The 16235-nt window shown below is 42.8% G+C and overlaps 1 protein-coding gene across 2 annotated transcripts in view; it reads left to right on the top strand.

The window, feature by feature from the left end:
- Positions 1-16235, top strand: part of LOC122070590 (alpha-glucosidase 2) — a 156834-nt gene that overhangs the window by 38294 nt on the left and 102305 nt on the right. For both annotated transcript variants that reach the window (XM_042634788.1, XM_042634787.1), the window contains exons 7-10: positions 8168-8263; positions 10980-11148; positions 11226-11368; positions 11449-11535. In XM_042634788.1, the coding sequence (XP_042490722.1) occupies positions 8168-8263; positions 10980-11148; positions 11226-11368; positions 11449-11535 (495 nt within the window). The remainder of the gene's footprint in view (positions 1-8167; positions 8264-10979; positions 11149-11225; positions 11369-11448; positions 11536-16235) is intronic.

Below are 16235 nucleotides of genomic sequence, written 5' to 3'. Positions count from 1 at the left end.
CCCGACGGCTAGCGTGTCGTCCTCCTTCACCGACCATTGAGGGACAAACCCCACTTTGGCCCTCACGGTCGCCACCCTCAGGCCTCTGGAGGCCGCTACGGGAGAGTGGTCTTGTGCAGGCCCGTCGCGGCCCGGAGCAGCGAGGGCCTGGACCGCCTCGGCGCTCGGCCCTCGGCCCCTCGACTCTGGACTTCTTCTTCGGGGTCTCGGAGGATGGCCCCTTCTCCTTCCGCTTCGGCCTCGGTTGCTGTTGGGCGTCCTGCGTCTTGGCCTCCTTGATCTGTGCTTGCCTTACCGCGGCGGCGGCCCTAGCCTCGGCCCTGGTGACTTGCACTGCAAAAAGAAACAAGGGAATCAGTACGAAGAACCGACACCCGAAGGAAGCAAACGGGGGCTAGCCTAACTCACCCGGGCTAAGCCCAAATCTGAAGAGTATGGCGTCGGACTTGAGGCAGTCGGCCTCGACTGGAGAATAGTCTTCTTGCCGCCTCGCCATCGCCAACGACTCCGCGTCTGCCCCTAATAGGGCAGGGGCGGAGTTCACCTCCCTAAGGTCCAGGATATCCCAAACCGTGCCTGAAGGGCACCCCCTCGGACGACCTCACAAAGAAAAACTTTTCCTTCCACCCGTGGATGGAAGTCGGGTAACCCTTTAGAAGCCGAAGGTCCTTTAGGGGGCAAAAGTAATACCAACCCGAAAGCCCCTTGCAGGCCTGAAGGAGAAAACAGTTAATGAAGAGGGGGAGGGAGAGGGGCCTTTGGTGCCTTACGAAGAAGATGACGAAGCTGAGCACTTGTTGCCACCCGTTCGGCGTCAGCTGGGTCGGGCATACATCATAGTGCCAAAACACTTGGGTGAAGAAGGGGTGGAGGGGCAGCCGAAGGCCGGCCTTAAATGCCTCCTTATACAAGCACAGCTCCTCGGAGTTTCGATAGCTGGCTCGGTCGGATGGTCCGGGTAGACGGAGCTCGAAAGCGTCCGAGACACCGAAGGAGGCCCTCAGCTCCTCCAGTTCGGGCTCGTCCATCGTGGAGACGATGTTGAGAGCCTCCACTTCTAAGGGCTCCTGGGTCTGAGCTCGGGAATCGAGCACCCTCTCCCTGAATCCTGCGCCATTGGAGCCACCCACGGACCCCGACGGCGAGGCCGCTGACGATGAGTCGCGGGAGGAGGGAGAGTCAGTGGAATCCGAGGACATCCCTCGGACCTCCCCTGGACTCCTATGCCTACGTTTTGGCCTCGTCCTCTCGGAGGACGATGGGCTATAGCCCGATGAGGAAGACATCACTTACTTTTTTAGGTGTCGCTAAACCAGGGGAAGTCAAGATGAAGACGAAAGCTCTCCGAAGGGAACACCGAGGCCGAAGGTAAGCTCTCCGAAGGGAAAAGGAAAGTGCCCCACAAATGGCCCCCCACACTATATAGATGGGGAGAAAGACGGTACGACTACCCGAGCATTAATGGCGTCGCCACGTCAGAGTACGAAGCCTCGAGGTTTGTGCCCGAACGGACCTGACAGAAGGTCCCCCTCTCGGTTGGGAGTTCGGCCAAAGCCGAACGGACTTGACCGAAGGTTCCCCTCTCGGTTGGCAGTGCGGCCAGAGCCGAACGGACCTGACCGAGGGTCCACCTTTCGGTTGGGAGTTCGGCCAAAGCCGAACAGACCTGACCGAAGGTTCCCCTCTCGGTTGGGAGTCTGGCCAAGGCCAAACGGACCTGACCGAAGGTTCACCTCTCGGTTGGGAGTGCGGCCAAAGCCGAACGGACCTGACCGAGGGTTCCCCCTCTCGGTTGGGAGTTCGGCCAAAGCCGAACGGACCTGACCAAAGGTTCCCCTCTAGGTTGGGAGTTCGGCCAAAGCCGAACGGACCTAACCGAAGGTCCCCCTCTCGGTTGGGAGTCTGGCCAAGGCCGAACGGACTTGACCGAAGGTTCACCTCTCGGTTGGGAGTGCGGCCAAAGCCGAACGGACCTGACTGAGGGTCCTCACCTCGAAAGGGGGCTCAAAGTATGGCCGAGTCGACTGAAGGTCTTTCCCTCGGCCGACCGTAGGCCTCGGTCGCCAGCAAGGCCAAGGCCGAAGGAATAAGGCCGAAAAAAAAAAAAGGGGAGAAAAGAGGAAGAAAGGAAGTGATGAAGAAAAGAGCGGTGATTGCGAAAAAGTTGGTTACTCCCACAGGAAGAAACTCCTAGTGGGAGTAAGGGGGCTCCTGATACAACCAAATTGATCTCTCGGTGGGGAAAGGACACGTGTTGCCCCTAAGACACGTGTCGTCCATCAGATAAGGATTCCAAGGACTCAATCACGCTCGATCACGTCGTTTGCATGAGGGGAATATTCCCCACAAGAAGGACGGCCGTATGGGAGAAGGACAGAGGAAAAGATAAGAAAAAACCCTAGCCCCAAAGGACCATATAAGGAGGCCGAGAGGAAGGAAGAAGGTAAGCATTCAGACCCTCACCATTACTCCCTTACTTAAAACTGTGTGGCCGACCCTAACTTGAGCGTCGGAGGACTAACCTCGGACAAAGCTCCTGGCCTCCGCCGTCTGTGCTTGTGCAGGACCAACTCGCGGGGTTTTTTTGGCAGCAACACCCACCAAATCCAAAAGGAATCATGGGAGGGGGAGGCAGTCCAATGGGAGCCTTGATTGAGGGGGTGGGAATAGACCCATGATACCTAGATGCTTATATGCTTGGTGGCGATCTTCCAAATGAGCGCTTAAGGATGGAAGCGAAGATGAAATCCGGGATTCTACGAAGGCCAAGACCACTATCAGATTTGGGAAGATAGACTTTGTCCCAACAAACAGGCCTGAGGAAGCGGGAGGAGTCAACACCTTTACAGAGGAAGGAAGAGAGGAGGGTGTTGATGGTTTTGGAAGTGGACGAGGGGAGGGAGAAGACTCCGGTCCAGTAGAGATATAAATATTAGAGGACCAATCTAATGAGGACAAGACGACCTATGAGGATAGGAGCTTTCCTTTCAAAAGCTGGAGCCTTTTCCGAATTTGGTGAATCAGGGGGGAGCAATGATGAGAGAAGAGCCTAGAAGAAATGAGAGGAAGACATAGGTACTAGACTGGGAGAGAACCCTGGGAGAAGCCAGTAAGAAGGAGAAACCTAGCTTGGTCAGAGGGGGAGATGCCCATAAGGAAGAGGGTAGATTTGAGGAGATTGATACGGAGGCCCGAAAGGGTTTGGAAGATGTAAAGAGAGGACATGATAGAGGAGATAGAAGATTGATTAGCCTTGGAGAAGATAATGAGATTGTTGGCAAAGGCGAGGTGGGTAAGCATAAGGGATTTGCGTTTAGGGATAGGGGAAATGAGATGGAGATCAATGGAGGATAGGATGGATCTAGAGAGAACCTCAAGAGCCAGAGAGAAGAGGAAAGGTGAAAGAGGGTGACCTTGTCTGATGCCTACAGAGGAGGGGACCCGGAAGGACTTCCGTTAACAAGCACAGAGAAGAGGGGGGAGGAAATGCAGGAGATCCAGTTGATGAACTTAGGAGGAAAGGACATTTAGGTGAGAACAGAGGATATAAAATCCCAATGAATGGAATTAGAAGCTTTGTGGATGTCGATTTTGAGAAGGGCAGCAGGGGAGTGGGATTTCCCATCAAACCTATGGAGAATCTCATGACAAAGGATGGTGTTGTCAACAATGCTTCTACCAACAATAAAGGCTGATTAGTTTGCACTGACAAGAGAATCAATGACATGCTGAATCCAGCTAGGATTTTGGAAATGAATTTATAAAGGAGATTGTAGAGGGAGATGAGACAAAAGTCAGGCATAGAGATGGCGCCCTCATTCTTGGGGATGAGACACAAAATTGTGATTAACACCTTTGATCTGAGAGGGGCAGAAGAAGAAGCTTCTAATGGCATTGATAAGGTCTGAGCGAATGATATGCCAATAAGAGGAAAAGAACCCCATGCTAAAACCATTAGGCCCAGGGAGGGGCCTTTTTTCATTTTCTTCTTGTCAAAGGAAGACCAATCACCTTGACTGATAATAGAGGCAACCTTAGAAGATCTACTCAGGTCGGAGAGTAGATAATCCTATTGGTGATCATGGAGAGGATGCAAGAGGGGTGCCTGGGGTCCAACCAGAGAGAGGTCGAGGATCCATTGCCAATGATGCAGGAAATAACTCCTAAAGCAATAGATCTAGAGGAAAGGATTTTACGCTTGATCTAAGAAGAGTCAAAGGGGGGTGGAAGCAGTCCAGAGGGAATCATTTTTTAGGGGGAAGGATTAGACCCAATAGGCCCATATATAGCTGTGTTTGGAAGCAGTCTTTGTAATGAGCTCGAGGATTCCCATAGTATTGACATCTTTGATTTTTCTCAGACCCAGACCTCCTTCAAATTTAGGTAGGCAAACTTTTGCCCAACTCAAAGGGTAGGGGAGTTTGGAGGAGTCTGTACCTTTCCAGAGGAAGGAGTAGAGGAGGTTCTCAATGGATTTGGAGATACAGTAGGAAGGACAAAGATGTCTGTCCAATAAAGATACATGGGTTGAAGAACAGACTTGATAAGAACCAGGAGACCAACATAAGAGAGGAGCTTTCCGTTCCAGGGTTGAAGCCTTTTCCTCATTTGGTCCAGCATAGGGGAGCAGGGATGGGTAGAAAGCTTGGAAAAGATAAGTGGAAGACACAAGTATTTGACTAGGAGGAAACCATTGGTGAAGCCAGTGATTTCATGGAGGTGGGCTTCGTAGGAATCAGAGACTTCGGAAAACAGAGATTGGATTTAAGGAGATTTATACAGAGGCCAAAGAGAAGCTCAAAGAGGTGGAGGGAGGAGATGATGGAAGAGATGGAAGTGGGGTCGGCATTCGAGAAGATCATGAGGTCATCCACAAAGAGTGAAGTTGAGGAGGGTAAAATTTTTCCCCAATGGATCTCCTTTTCTCTACTTTCTCTTCTCTCATCTCCTCTCTTTTTTCTAGAAAGCAGGGCTTATCCAGTGCACGAGGCTGCTCCTTCCATTGCAGGGTCTAGCTTCAAGATCAGCTTGATAATACCCGTAGAATTGACATCTTTAATATGCCTCAAACTCATGACACCTTCAGTTTCTTGGAGACAAATAGCAAACCAACTTAGAGGCAAAGGAATCTGGGGCATTCAGAACCTTTCTAAAGAAAAGTAGCTAAAACAGATTCCACCTTGGATATAACGGACTTAGACAACTCATAAATGCTGACTAATAAATGTAAGAGGACTAGAGGACTGATCTAATAAGCTCCAATCAGCTTGCATAAGATAAGAGTTTTGCTTTCCATAGTTGGGGACGCTTTCTAATAAGGTCAAGCATAGGAGTACAGTGATGAGCAGGTAAACTTGCCTAGGGAGGTAGCAATGGAGAACCTAGTCTTTTCAAAAAGAGAGGCCTTGATAGACTCGGAAACCTCGCCAGAAAAATGAGAGATTTATCTAGATTGATGTGAAACCCAAACATAGATTTGAAGAGCTCCAAACAATGCATAATAGACTCCAAGGAATTACCGTTGGCTTTTGAGAAAATCATCAAATCATCTACAAAAGCAAAGTGAGTAAGCTTGATGGCCTTACACTTTGGAATAGGGGAAATGAGTTGTTAATCAGTGAAAATTGGATGCTTCTAGAGAGAACTTCCATAGCCAAGGTGAAGATATAAGGCAATAGGGGGCACCCTTGATGAATCCTCACCAAATGGAGAGAAATAACATGCCCCACTGCCATTGACCAAAGCTGAGAAGTGAGTGGTAGCAATGCATTGGAATATCCAGTTGACGAACACCACTGGAAAACCCATCTAAGATGGGATTTCCTGTCAAACTCTCATTAGATAGGAGAATGTTATCACTGATGCTTCTACCTGGAATGAAGGCCGACTGTTTTTTGTTCACAAGAGGATCAATCACAAGCTTGAGTCTGTTAGTGAGAATCTTGGCAATGAATTTATACAAAAAATTGCATAAAGAGATGGGTGTGAATTCATTTATAGACTCTGCACCCTCTTTCTTAGGGATGAGACAAAGGAATGTATAACTAATCCCTTTGATCTGGCTAGGATTATAGAAAAAACTCTTAACTGATTTGATTAAATTATCTTTATTGATATCCAACGTGGAGGAGAAGAATCCCATACTCAAAGCGTCTGGATTAGGAGCTTTGTTTGATCTGTGGGAGAGAATGGTAGACCTGACTTCATCATCCATAGAATAGCTTCAAGCATACTGACCAGGTTGCTAGGAATAAATTTATTGATGAGACCTTCTGGGATGGGGGAAGTCTATCTTAAGTTAGGATTGAGAAAATTCCTGAAATAGTCAATGGCCACTAATTTAATCTCATGACATTTTGAACCTGGGTGGCATCTGGAGCAATAAGCATAGTGATGCAGTTAGGTGATGGAAGGGATCTCTTTGATTTGGGGTTTTTTATTTACTTTCCTTTATTGGTTAGAAATTAGATTGACAGTCTTTTATTTAAATTTGATTTTTATTTTAGTTGCTATGTAGGTTAGTTTCCATTTTTACTCTGTTTTCAATTTATGCTTTGATTTTCTTTTTTATAGCCTTGTAATCCACTAGGGAAACTCGGTTTTTGAAGAATTGAATTTTGGAGTGAATGGTATGGCTGCCGTGAAGCTTGTTCTCCCACTTTGAAGTTTTTTTCTCTGAAATCTTCTAATCTCTTCTTTTCCCTCTCCTATTTTCCTCTTTAGTTCTTCTTCATCTCCATTAGTTTCTTCTTTGTTTCCCTGTTTACAACTGCTGGTTACTGTTCTTCTCTGCCGGACGGTAACACCAAGCACTAAAGGGAAGCTTGTTGAACCCGTCTCTTACCGGTTGACTTTGAGATTTAGGTCGAAGGGTGCTACCTTGAAGGTGACTCACACCCTATAATATTAACTCCAAAGCTTGGATCTGCTGTGAGGAATCGACTCAAAACCAGATATGGTTTTGCAAATTGCGCTAGTCTTGACTGTAGCAGCGTAGTTAATGCTTCAGCTCCTCTGTTTGAAGATTGGAAGCTTAAATTCACCATGGTTGGGGAAAATGACCCTGTTCCTAGATTTTTGTGAGGGTTGGAACCTTGGAAAGGCGGCTGGATCGATTTCTGGGTTCTCCTTTACCCTGGTTCTGTTTATCGTGAGGAAGAAGCAAAGGTCTTCTTTTTTACATTTAAGTCCTATATTTCTTGATATTATAATAAAGTCCTGATTTGAGTTTATCATTCCAGTTTACCCCTCATCTGTTTTACTTTTTTCAGAATCAACTTTCTCCTTTTGATTTAATTCCCTTTGTGTCCTAAGCCAATCATCTAATTCTAAAGGGGTTCTAAATACTCACAAATTACAAGTTTGCCACTATTTGAAATTCCTATGTATTTATTGAATTGCCATTCTCTTTGAAACTTGAGTTTAATTACAGTTTTGCCATCTAGTTGAAGCTCTACTTAATTACGAATCTGCCGTTGGTTATTGCTACTGTTTATTGAGCATCCTGGTGGGCCCTTAAGCGATCCGATTCCTATTCTTGGAACTCGGATCCGCATCACATAGGCATGGAATTGGTGTTGGTTCTTGCTTCATAGACCTAGGCCAAATTTGTGTCTCTTAGATCCAACAATTTAATTCTAGCTTTCTGTCTCAACCTTACCCCTACTTCCCTAAGAGGATGTTTCCCAACTCGAACCCACGACCACTAGGTCACAATGGAGAAACCTTACCTTTGCACCAAGGCCTGCACTCTCTTCTCTCTCCTTAAATTCTAACCACTGTTCTGAGATGTTTCGATTCAGATACAACTACAAGGCATTAGACCCAAATTATTAACTTTATTGTTTACTTCTTTCTATTGTTTTTATTTATTTTTTATTTTTGGTGAAAAAGTTGTTATTAGGCCAAAAACTACCTATGTGGTCCTTGTTTAGATTCCACAAGGAGGGCATCTTTGGTTAAACGTAATTATTATTATTGGTTATTGTTATTATTCTTAGTTATTATTATTATTGTTATTATTAGTAGTTGCAAAAGCAGTATAGTACTGTATTTTTTTGGTTGTAAAATGCTTCTTTGTACATTTCTATGCTTCACTTTAATGGTTCATTTATTTCATTTGCATGTTTAGATGTATCTCTATCTTGACTTCATTTTTCACTTGCAGATTGCCAGGACATTTAGAGAGAAGGGTATACCTTGTGATGTTATATGGATGGATATTGACTACATGGATGGTTTTCGTTGTTTTACTTTTGACCAGGTATTTTCTCTAGTTGTTTCTAACTTTTTGTTGTAGTACCCATGATGGTCTTCTTCGGCACTATTGTTCCTTTCTTCTTTTAAATCTTTCTACTTTCTCTATTATGAAAAGTGCCTGCTTAATATACTTATGTAGAGTCATTATCATGCTGGATGTTAAGTGCAGGTTTGCTTTTTTCTTTTTTTGATGAAAAACTATAAGGCGACATATAGTGTAATAAGGCGATAGTCGCCTAAGCCCCATGCAAACCACTTGGACGCCAAGGCGGAGCTTAGGCGATGCCTTGACGACTATGGTATGGCCATGATGTTTGTAAATAAGTTCCTTTCTTGGAACACCCTTAAGGTACTTGAGACTATGACACACTTCCTCATAATGAGACTGCCAAGTTACTCCGTGAATTGACAGATAAAATCAACAACTATCGAAATATCTGGTTTGGTCATGGTTAGATACATGATTTTACCAACCATCATCAGTTTTGATGTTTATCTACAAATTCCTTCTTGTCACTAGTCCCAAGCTTTTGATGGGGATCCATAGGTATATCAACAAGCTTACAACTCAACATTCCAGTTTTAGTTAAAAGGTCAATAACATATTTTCTTTCAGATAAACTGTTACTTTTTTTTTTTTACGAACAACTTCAATTCCCAGAAAATACTGGAGAACCCCCACTTCATTCATCTGAAATGTAGGCTTTTACATCTTCCATATTAGATGGGAAATTGTAGAAATAGTGATATCATACCGGTATAATTATCTGGAAGTCTTGACGATGAACAAATGGAAAATGATCAGAATGGCACTACAAGAATCCACAGCCAGATACAACTTTGCTAAACTTATTAAACCAGGCTTGTGGTGACTGCTTCAAACCATATATTTCCTTGCAAAGGCAACAAACTTTTTGTGGATTCTCCCCTTGAGAAACATACCTTGGAGGTTGCTCCATATATACTTCATTGCATAAGTAACCATATAGGAAAGCTTTTATGATATCAAGTTGAAAGAGTGGCCAATCATGATTAACTACCAAGGTGATAAGAACACAAACATATTAAACCATGCCTGTGGTGACTGCTTCAGACTATTTTTTAATGAGTCCTCTCCCCTTTCTTAGCTCCACTGTGGCTCCCAGCATACTGGTTAACCTCCACCACTTGAAGATGAGAATCATCCCATCCCACCCAAACGCGAGTGGGAGTCTCCCTTTGAAAATTTTTACAAAAGGTCCACCCTTGTTTAATTGAAGACAAGACATTAGTTAGATTTTCCTCTTTCACCTTTGTTTCCATAAGAATGCACAATTTATTTTTCAACTAGCTTATTCTTCACTCCTCTTTGCTTCTCAAGAGAGTTTAGCCCCCAGATAGTCGAGGAAAAAATTTCATCAAGACCTGGTGATAGCCGAACTCCCACCATCCTTTTTGGCTTCTTCCTTAACCCCTATCTCCATTTGTTTTTTTATGTAAATCAAGGGGAACTTGAGCTCGCTGTGCTGGAAGAGAAATTTTCTTTGGTTGTTCCCAGCCATCTCTTTGCAGTAGGGAGTTGTTTGTTCCAAAAGAAAGGGCAAATTTCATCGAGACATGCCTCTTTTTGAATAGTTGTCCACGGATAGCTTATTGGCAGCATTTATAGGAGCATTTAGGGAGATAGCTAACTCCTTGTGATGTGCCTGTGCCATGTCACGTTCCTTAAAGTAGGCTGATGCAGAGACTTCTCTAGTCAACCTCTGTTCCATAATCCTGCGTTGGTCGAGGCCAGAATCTTTATTGCAGATGGTAGTAGACTCCAATTCTGTCGCGGTCACCTCACAATTAGGAACAATGCATATATCGACCGGATTCTCCTTAGATAACAAGTCAAGCCTTGTAAGGAAACACTATACCATCAGCCTCTTGCTTAACTGTGAAGACCCACTTACAACCAACAATCTTCTTCCATGAGGGAAGACACACTAGATCCCATATGCCATTCTTCCTTAGAGCTTGCATCTCCTCAACCATAGCTGCCTGCCATTGTGAATCTGAACTTGCTTCCTACCAGGTATGGGGAATAGACACAGAGGACAGAGAGGACACACAACTATTTTTGTATAATAAAATGAATTCCTATGTGCCTATTGTAGGAATGTGTATGAATGCTACTTTTTTGTCACATTGACAAGATGGTTTGGAATTTTGACCCATTGGTTTGATGGGGACCTTCGGAAGGCTACATGTCTAATTTGGTGGCTTGTGTCATCCAAATAACCCACTGACATATGGGGCTTACCCTTTTCTTGTTGGATAATCCCTTCTGTTCATATGGTTCCACAAAGAATGGACTCTTTCAAATGTAGAGAAATCAGATTGAATTGTAGTTATTGACAGTTTTAGTGGGTTGCAGGTTAGGGTTCCTACAATTGGCTTGTTACTTCTGTTGTTAGATCAGCAGTTCAATTGATCCTGATGATTAATAGAGTCCAAAGGACTATGGTCATCTTGGTAATTGTAGTATATATGTCCTATCTTCTTATCCACATGTTTACTTATTATTCATGCTTCTTCATTCTAAACATTTATCTATATGATGTACATTACTTTTCCTGGTATATCAAAAAAACTTTTTTATATCATGAAAATGGCATTCAACAGTGGTTCTTGGTTGATATCCAATGGAGATAGTCTTATACATCCACAATAGTTCATTTATTGGAATTTCTTTACAGGAGCGCTTCCCTGATCCAAAATCCTTGGTGAATGACCTTCATCGTAATGGTTTCAAAGCAATATGGATGCTTGACCCTGGTATTAAACATGAAGAGGGTTATTTTGTTTATGATAGTGGATCTGAAAATGATGTCTGGATTCAAAAAGCAGACGAAACACCATTTATTGGTAAGTTCTCTGTAGCATCTACTTTGGTGGTGGATTCTTATTCTTAAGTGCGTTAAACTTACCTGTCCATTCTTTAGGGGAGGTTTGGCCTGGGCCTTGTGTTTTTCCTGATTTTACACAAGAAAAAACTCGGTTGTGGTGGGGCAAGTTAGTGAAGGAATTCATATCTAATGGTGTTGATGGAATATGGAATGATATGAATGAACCCGCTGTTTTCAAGGTAAAGCTCATGGATCTCCTGCAGCAAATTGAAATTTTCTAGTGTGTTTTGTTCTCATTTTGTTGCTTTGCACTTTGCAGGTTGTGACAAAGACTATGCCTGAGACCAACATACACAGGGGGGATACTGAACTTGGTGGTTTTCAGAATCACTCTCATTATCACAATGTCGGGTTTTTAACTCCAGCAAGGAATTTCTGTGCAACATTCCTGTCAATGAACATTTTCTAGTGATTCAATACTTAAAATTTGCTTTTTAATTTTATTAATTCACAAGTTCCGGAGCCTTTGGTACTATAGCAAGTTAGTGTCTATGCTTTATTGACAAAATTCCTAGAATAAGATATGGAAATGAGGTAATGCAAGACTAGACCTGTAACAATCAATAGGACGTAATCTCGCCATAGGATCTAAAGAACAGAGTTGAATTACCAAAGTCAACCCAAAGTCAACAGCATAGTCAATATTCTCAGATGAAGGTCGAACTCTAGGATTCAATCCATAACACCCTTCAGAAGACGAGAAAGAACAGTTGGATAGTTTCAGAGTAATTAGAGAAATTCAAATCTGAGATAGAATTTTCAGAAAATAGTAAAACTGAAATTTCTTTTAATCCAAGGGCTGGATTGAGGCCAAACATAGGTTGAGTTTATCCCTCAGTAGGAACAATCAGATCCGCACTTCGTGAAACTCAAATTTGCAGGTTTGGAGAGTGATGTAGTAGCACTACGATGGATCGACCAAACCCTTTGAGATAAACTGATCCCCTTCTTACATCGAATCACTTCAATCCCGAGGAAATAGTGAAGCTGACTTAAGTCCTTGATCTGAAAGTGCTGCTGTAGGTAGTTCTTCACTTCAGAAATTCATACTCATCATTGCCAGTAAGAATAATATCATCCACATAAACAATCAACACAACCAGCTTATTACCTCTGCGACGAACAAAAACAGAGTGATCAGAATAACATTGAGAAAATTCACAAGTTAGTATGGTAGTACTTAACTTGTCAAACTATGCCCGAAGGGACTGTTTAAGGCCATAGATAGCCTTGTGTAAACGACACACACGGCCTCTATTCTCCCCCTGAGCAACATAACCAGGAGGTTGCTCATATATACCTCTTCCTGTAGATCACCATACAAAAAAGGCATTCTTGATGTCAACTGAATCAAAGGCCAATCAAAGTTGTCAGCAAGAGAAATAAGTAGGCGAACAGAGTTTAGCCTAGCAACCGGGGAGGTCTCAAAATAATCAACCCCATATGTTTGAGTATACCCTTTGGCAACCAGACGGGCTTTCAACTGCTCAACAGAGCCGTCATAGTGATACTTAATAGTGTAAAACCGGCGACACTTCACCAAGTCCTTACCCGGAGGTAAATCTACTAGACTCTAGGTAGCACGAATCAAGAGAGCATCCATTTCGACATCCATGGTAGCTTTCCATCCAGAAAATGCAAGACGTCAATATGAGATCGGGGAATGGTGTTAGTAGAAAGAGACAAGGCAAGACCATGGATGGTCGATGGGAGATGAGACAGGGAAACAAAGTTATCAATAGGATACACAATGATAGATTTTTGTGTGCAGGAGCATGTACCTTTACGTTGAGCGATTGGTAAGTCATTAGTCATAGGAGGGATAGGAGCTTCACTAGAGGAAGGCGGCAATGGAGGGAGCGAATCATTTGGAGTATTGGTATCAGCACTAGGCTGTCCAAGCTTCTTCTTGCACTGATAAGCCTGTAGGGAGGTGTGTCGCTGGCACTAGAAACGTCAGGAAAAGGAATGAGAGACGGAATGGGTGGAGTTGGAGAGTTCCACTCCATCCCAGATTGGGATGCTTGAGGAGAAAAAAATGATGTGCCTTAAAAAAAGGACACATCGACACTAACAAATTGTCAGAATAACAGGATTATAGCACTTGTACCCTTCCTGAGTATGTGAATAACCCAAAAAAGTGCACTTAGTGGACCAAGGAGATAATTTATTTGTCTGTGTATGTAAATTATGAACAAAACATACACAACCAAAGACACGAGGAGGAACAGGAAAACTTGGCAGATTAGGGAACATAATAGAAAAGGGAGACCGATCAGAAAGAACTGAGGAAGGCATGCGATTAATCAAATGACATGCAGTTAAAACCCCATCACAACAAATTTTTTTTTAAACATGCATATGTATCATAATAGCTCGAGCTACCTCGAGAAGATGCCAATTTTTGCGCTCGGCTACCCCATTTTGCTATGGGGTATAAGCACAACTAGTTTGGTGTATCATCCCATGGTTAGCACAAAAAAAAAAAATCATTTTGGGCATACTCTAAAGCATCATAAAATCGAAAAATCTTAATTAAAATGCCAAACTGAGTTTTTGTTTCATTATAAAAATTTTGAAATACAGATAAAAACTCAGATCGATCCTTTAACAGATACAACTATGTAAGACGAGAATGATTATCCATAAAGGTCACAAAATATCGAAATCCAAATCTATTGCTGACTTTGTAAGGACCCCAAACATCAGAATAGACTTAAGAAAATAAAGACGGACTTTGAAACACAGAGCGAGATGGGAAGGACATACGGTGATGCTTTCCCAACTCACAGGCTTCACACTCTAAATTAAGCACAGACTTCAAACTAGGAAATAAAATTTTCAACCTAGACAAAGACAAGTGCCCTAAACAACAGTGCCATTGGAAAGGAGTCACATCCCCAACAGCAGTAGCAGTAGCAGTAGCAGTAGCATAAGAAGCAGGAGTGCCACAGTTGAGATAATTTCCACCAATCGTCTTCCTCATGTGAAGATCCTGAAAAACACAATAAGAAGGAAAAGTTATTGAGCAATTTAATGACCTGGTTAACTGACTTACAGAGAGGAGATTTAATAGAAATTGGGGAATATGTAACACAAACGACAAATAGAGTGAATGTAGGTGAGATAATACCATGACCTAAAACCGGTGTTGAAGCATCGTTTGCAAGAATAACAGATGTAGAGTTGGTACTAGGAGAAAAAGACTTAAATAGGGATGACTTACTAGTCATATAAGCAGAGGCACCTGAATTAATAATCCAAGGGGTAGAAGTAGTGGCAAGAAGGGCTGAGGTACTTACATGAGCCAAGGTAGCAGAGGATGTAGACACACTGTTGGATGTATTAGAGGATGCGTTAAGAGTCTGCAAGCGCTTGAATAATTGATTAATGTCATCACATAGACTAGTAGACAAATCTCCTGAGGAAGTTCTCGGTTTAGTATCAGTGGGAGACACTATGTTAGTACCATCGTCTGACACTGCATAATTGGCTAACTGGGTTGCCCACTCTGACTTGCCATGCTTTGCCCAATAAGTCTCTATAGTATGGTTGGACTTCCCACAATAAGTGCATTGGTGAGAAGACCGATTAGCCTGCTGTCCACTAAAACCTCAACCAGCAGACCCATGACCTCCCCCACAACCGCGACCACGTCCATGGTTGGCAAGGAAGGCTGAATTGTCTTTGGAAGACTGATCAGGTTTAGTGGAAGATGTAATATGCTGTAGTCGTGAATAAGTGTCATTCAGTGTAGGGACAATATTGCCGGCAAGTAGATGACCCTTCACTACCTTCAAGCCATTATTCAAACCAGTCAGAAATTTAGAGACCAAAAATTCATTACGCTGAGCCTTCAATTTATCAATATTTGTGGTCAAGGGCTGGAAGACATTGTGTTCTTTAATCATTCCCCTAAAGCACTATAATACTCTGGAAGAGACTTGTCAGACTGGCGAAACTAGAACAATTCTCATAGATATCATAGATACGAGTCATATTCTTTTCCTGAGAATATGTTTCCTTCAAATCATTTCATACACCTTTTGCAGTAGTGTGGAACATAGTATTGGTAGCAACATCTGGTTCCATACTATTCCACAACAAGATTAAGATAAAAGAATTTTCCTTCATCCATTCATTATAACTTTTATCAAACGATAGTGGAGGATCAGAGGTAGTATACTGAAGTTTATCTTTAACCATAAGATAAACCTTCATAGATTGAGCCCAAAGTAGGTAATTCGAACTTCCTTTGAGCTTAATTGAGGTAATCTGGACATTCACATTATCCGAAGCAGATGTAGTCACAGGGGTAGTAGATTTGGTCTCAGCCATGAGTAACGAAAAAAAGAGAACAAGTAGGGTTGTAGAGAGAACAATAAAAAGACTCACTACGACCATTGCAACAAGGGACGATCCATAAATAAAATAAATCACTCCCTGTGATTTAATCCATAGTAAATGCAGCAATGGGTGGCTGCACACCAGAAGGGTTCAGTGGAAAAACGAGATCAGCAGAGAGTGAATCTGAAAAACCAAGGTTTGATCACAGAGGCTCTGATACCATGTTACAATCCCAGAAACCTGTAACCAAACCAGAGAAAGAGAAAGAGAAGAAGAAAAGAAGAGAGAGAGGCGAGATCAAGATTCTCCCAAGTGAGGTAATAACCTGCGATTAGACCAAAATGGGCTGCCGTAGGTTAGACCTTAATATTTATATATCAAAAACAGATAAACAGGTACAAAAATACCCCTGAACTCTGCTAGTCAGCCCTAATATAGAAAACATGTATCGATAGGACATAACTACCCCTATCGATCCTATCGCTGATTGAGTCTAACGCCTTCATCTGAACACAATCTTTTATTTTAGGTAGTTTCTAGATAGGTAACAAGTTTCCAATTTGAGTCCTTTATTTCTATTTCTATTAGTCTAGATTTAGGAATTTTATTTCTGTTTTAGTCTTTGACTTTAAGTTGGAAGCTTTAATTTTAGATTATTATAAATAAGGCATGTAACTCAAGTTATAGAAGGGATTACTG

This window comes from Macadamia integrifolia, unplaced genomic scaffold (assembly GCF_013358625.1).
Source record: "Macadamia integrifolia cultivar HAES 741 unplaced genomic scaffold, SCU_Mint_v3 scaffold951, whole genome shotgun sequence".
Taxonomy (NCBI): Eukaryota; Viridiplantae; Streptophyta; class Magnoliopsida; order Proteales; family Proteaceae; genus Macadamia; species Macadamia integrifolia.
This window is presented reverse-complemented; position numbering and strand designations above follow the sequence as displayed.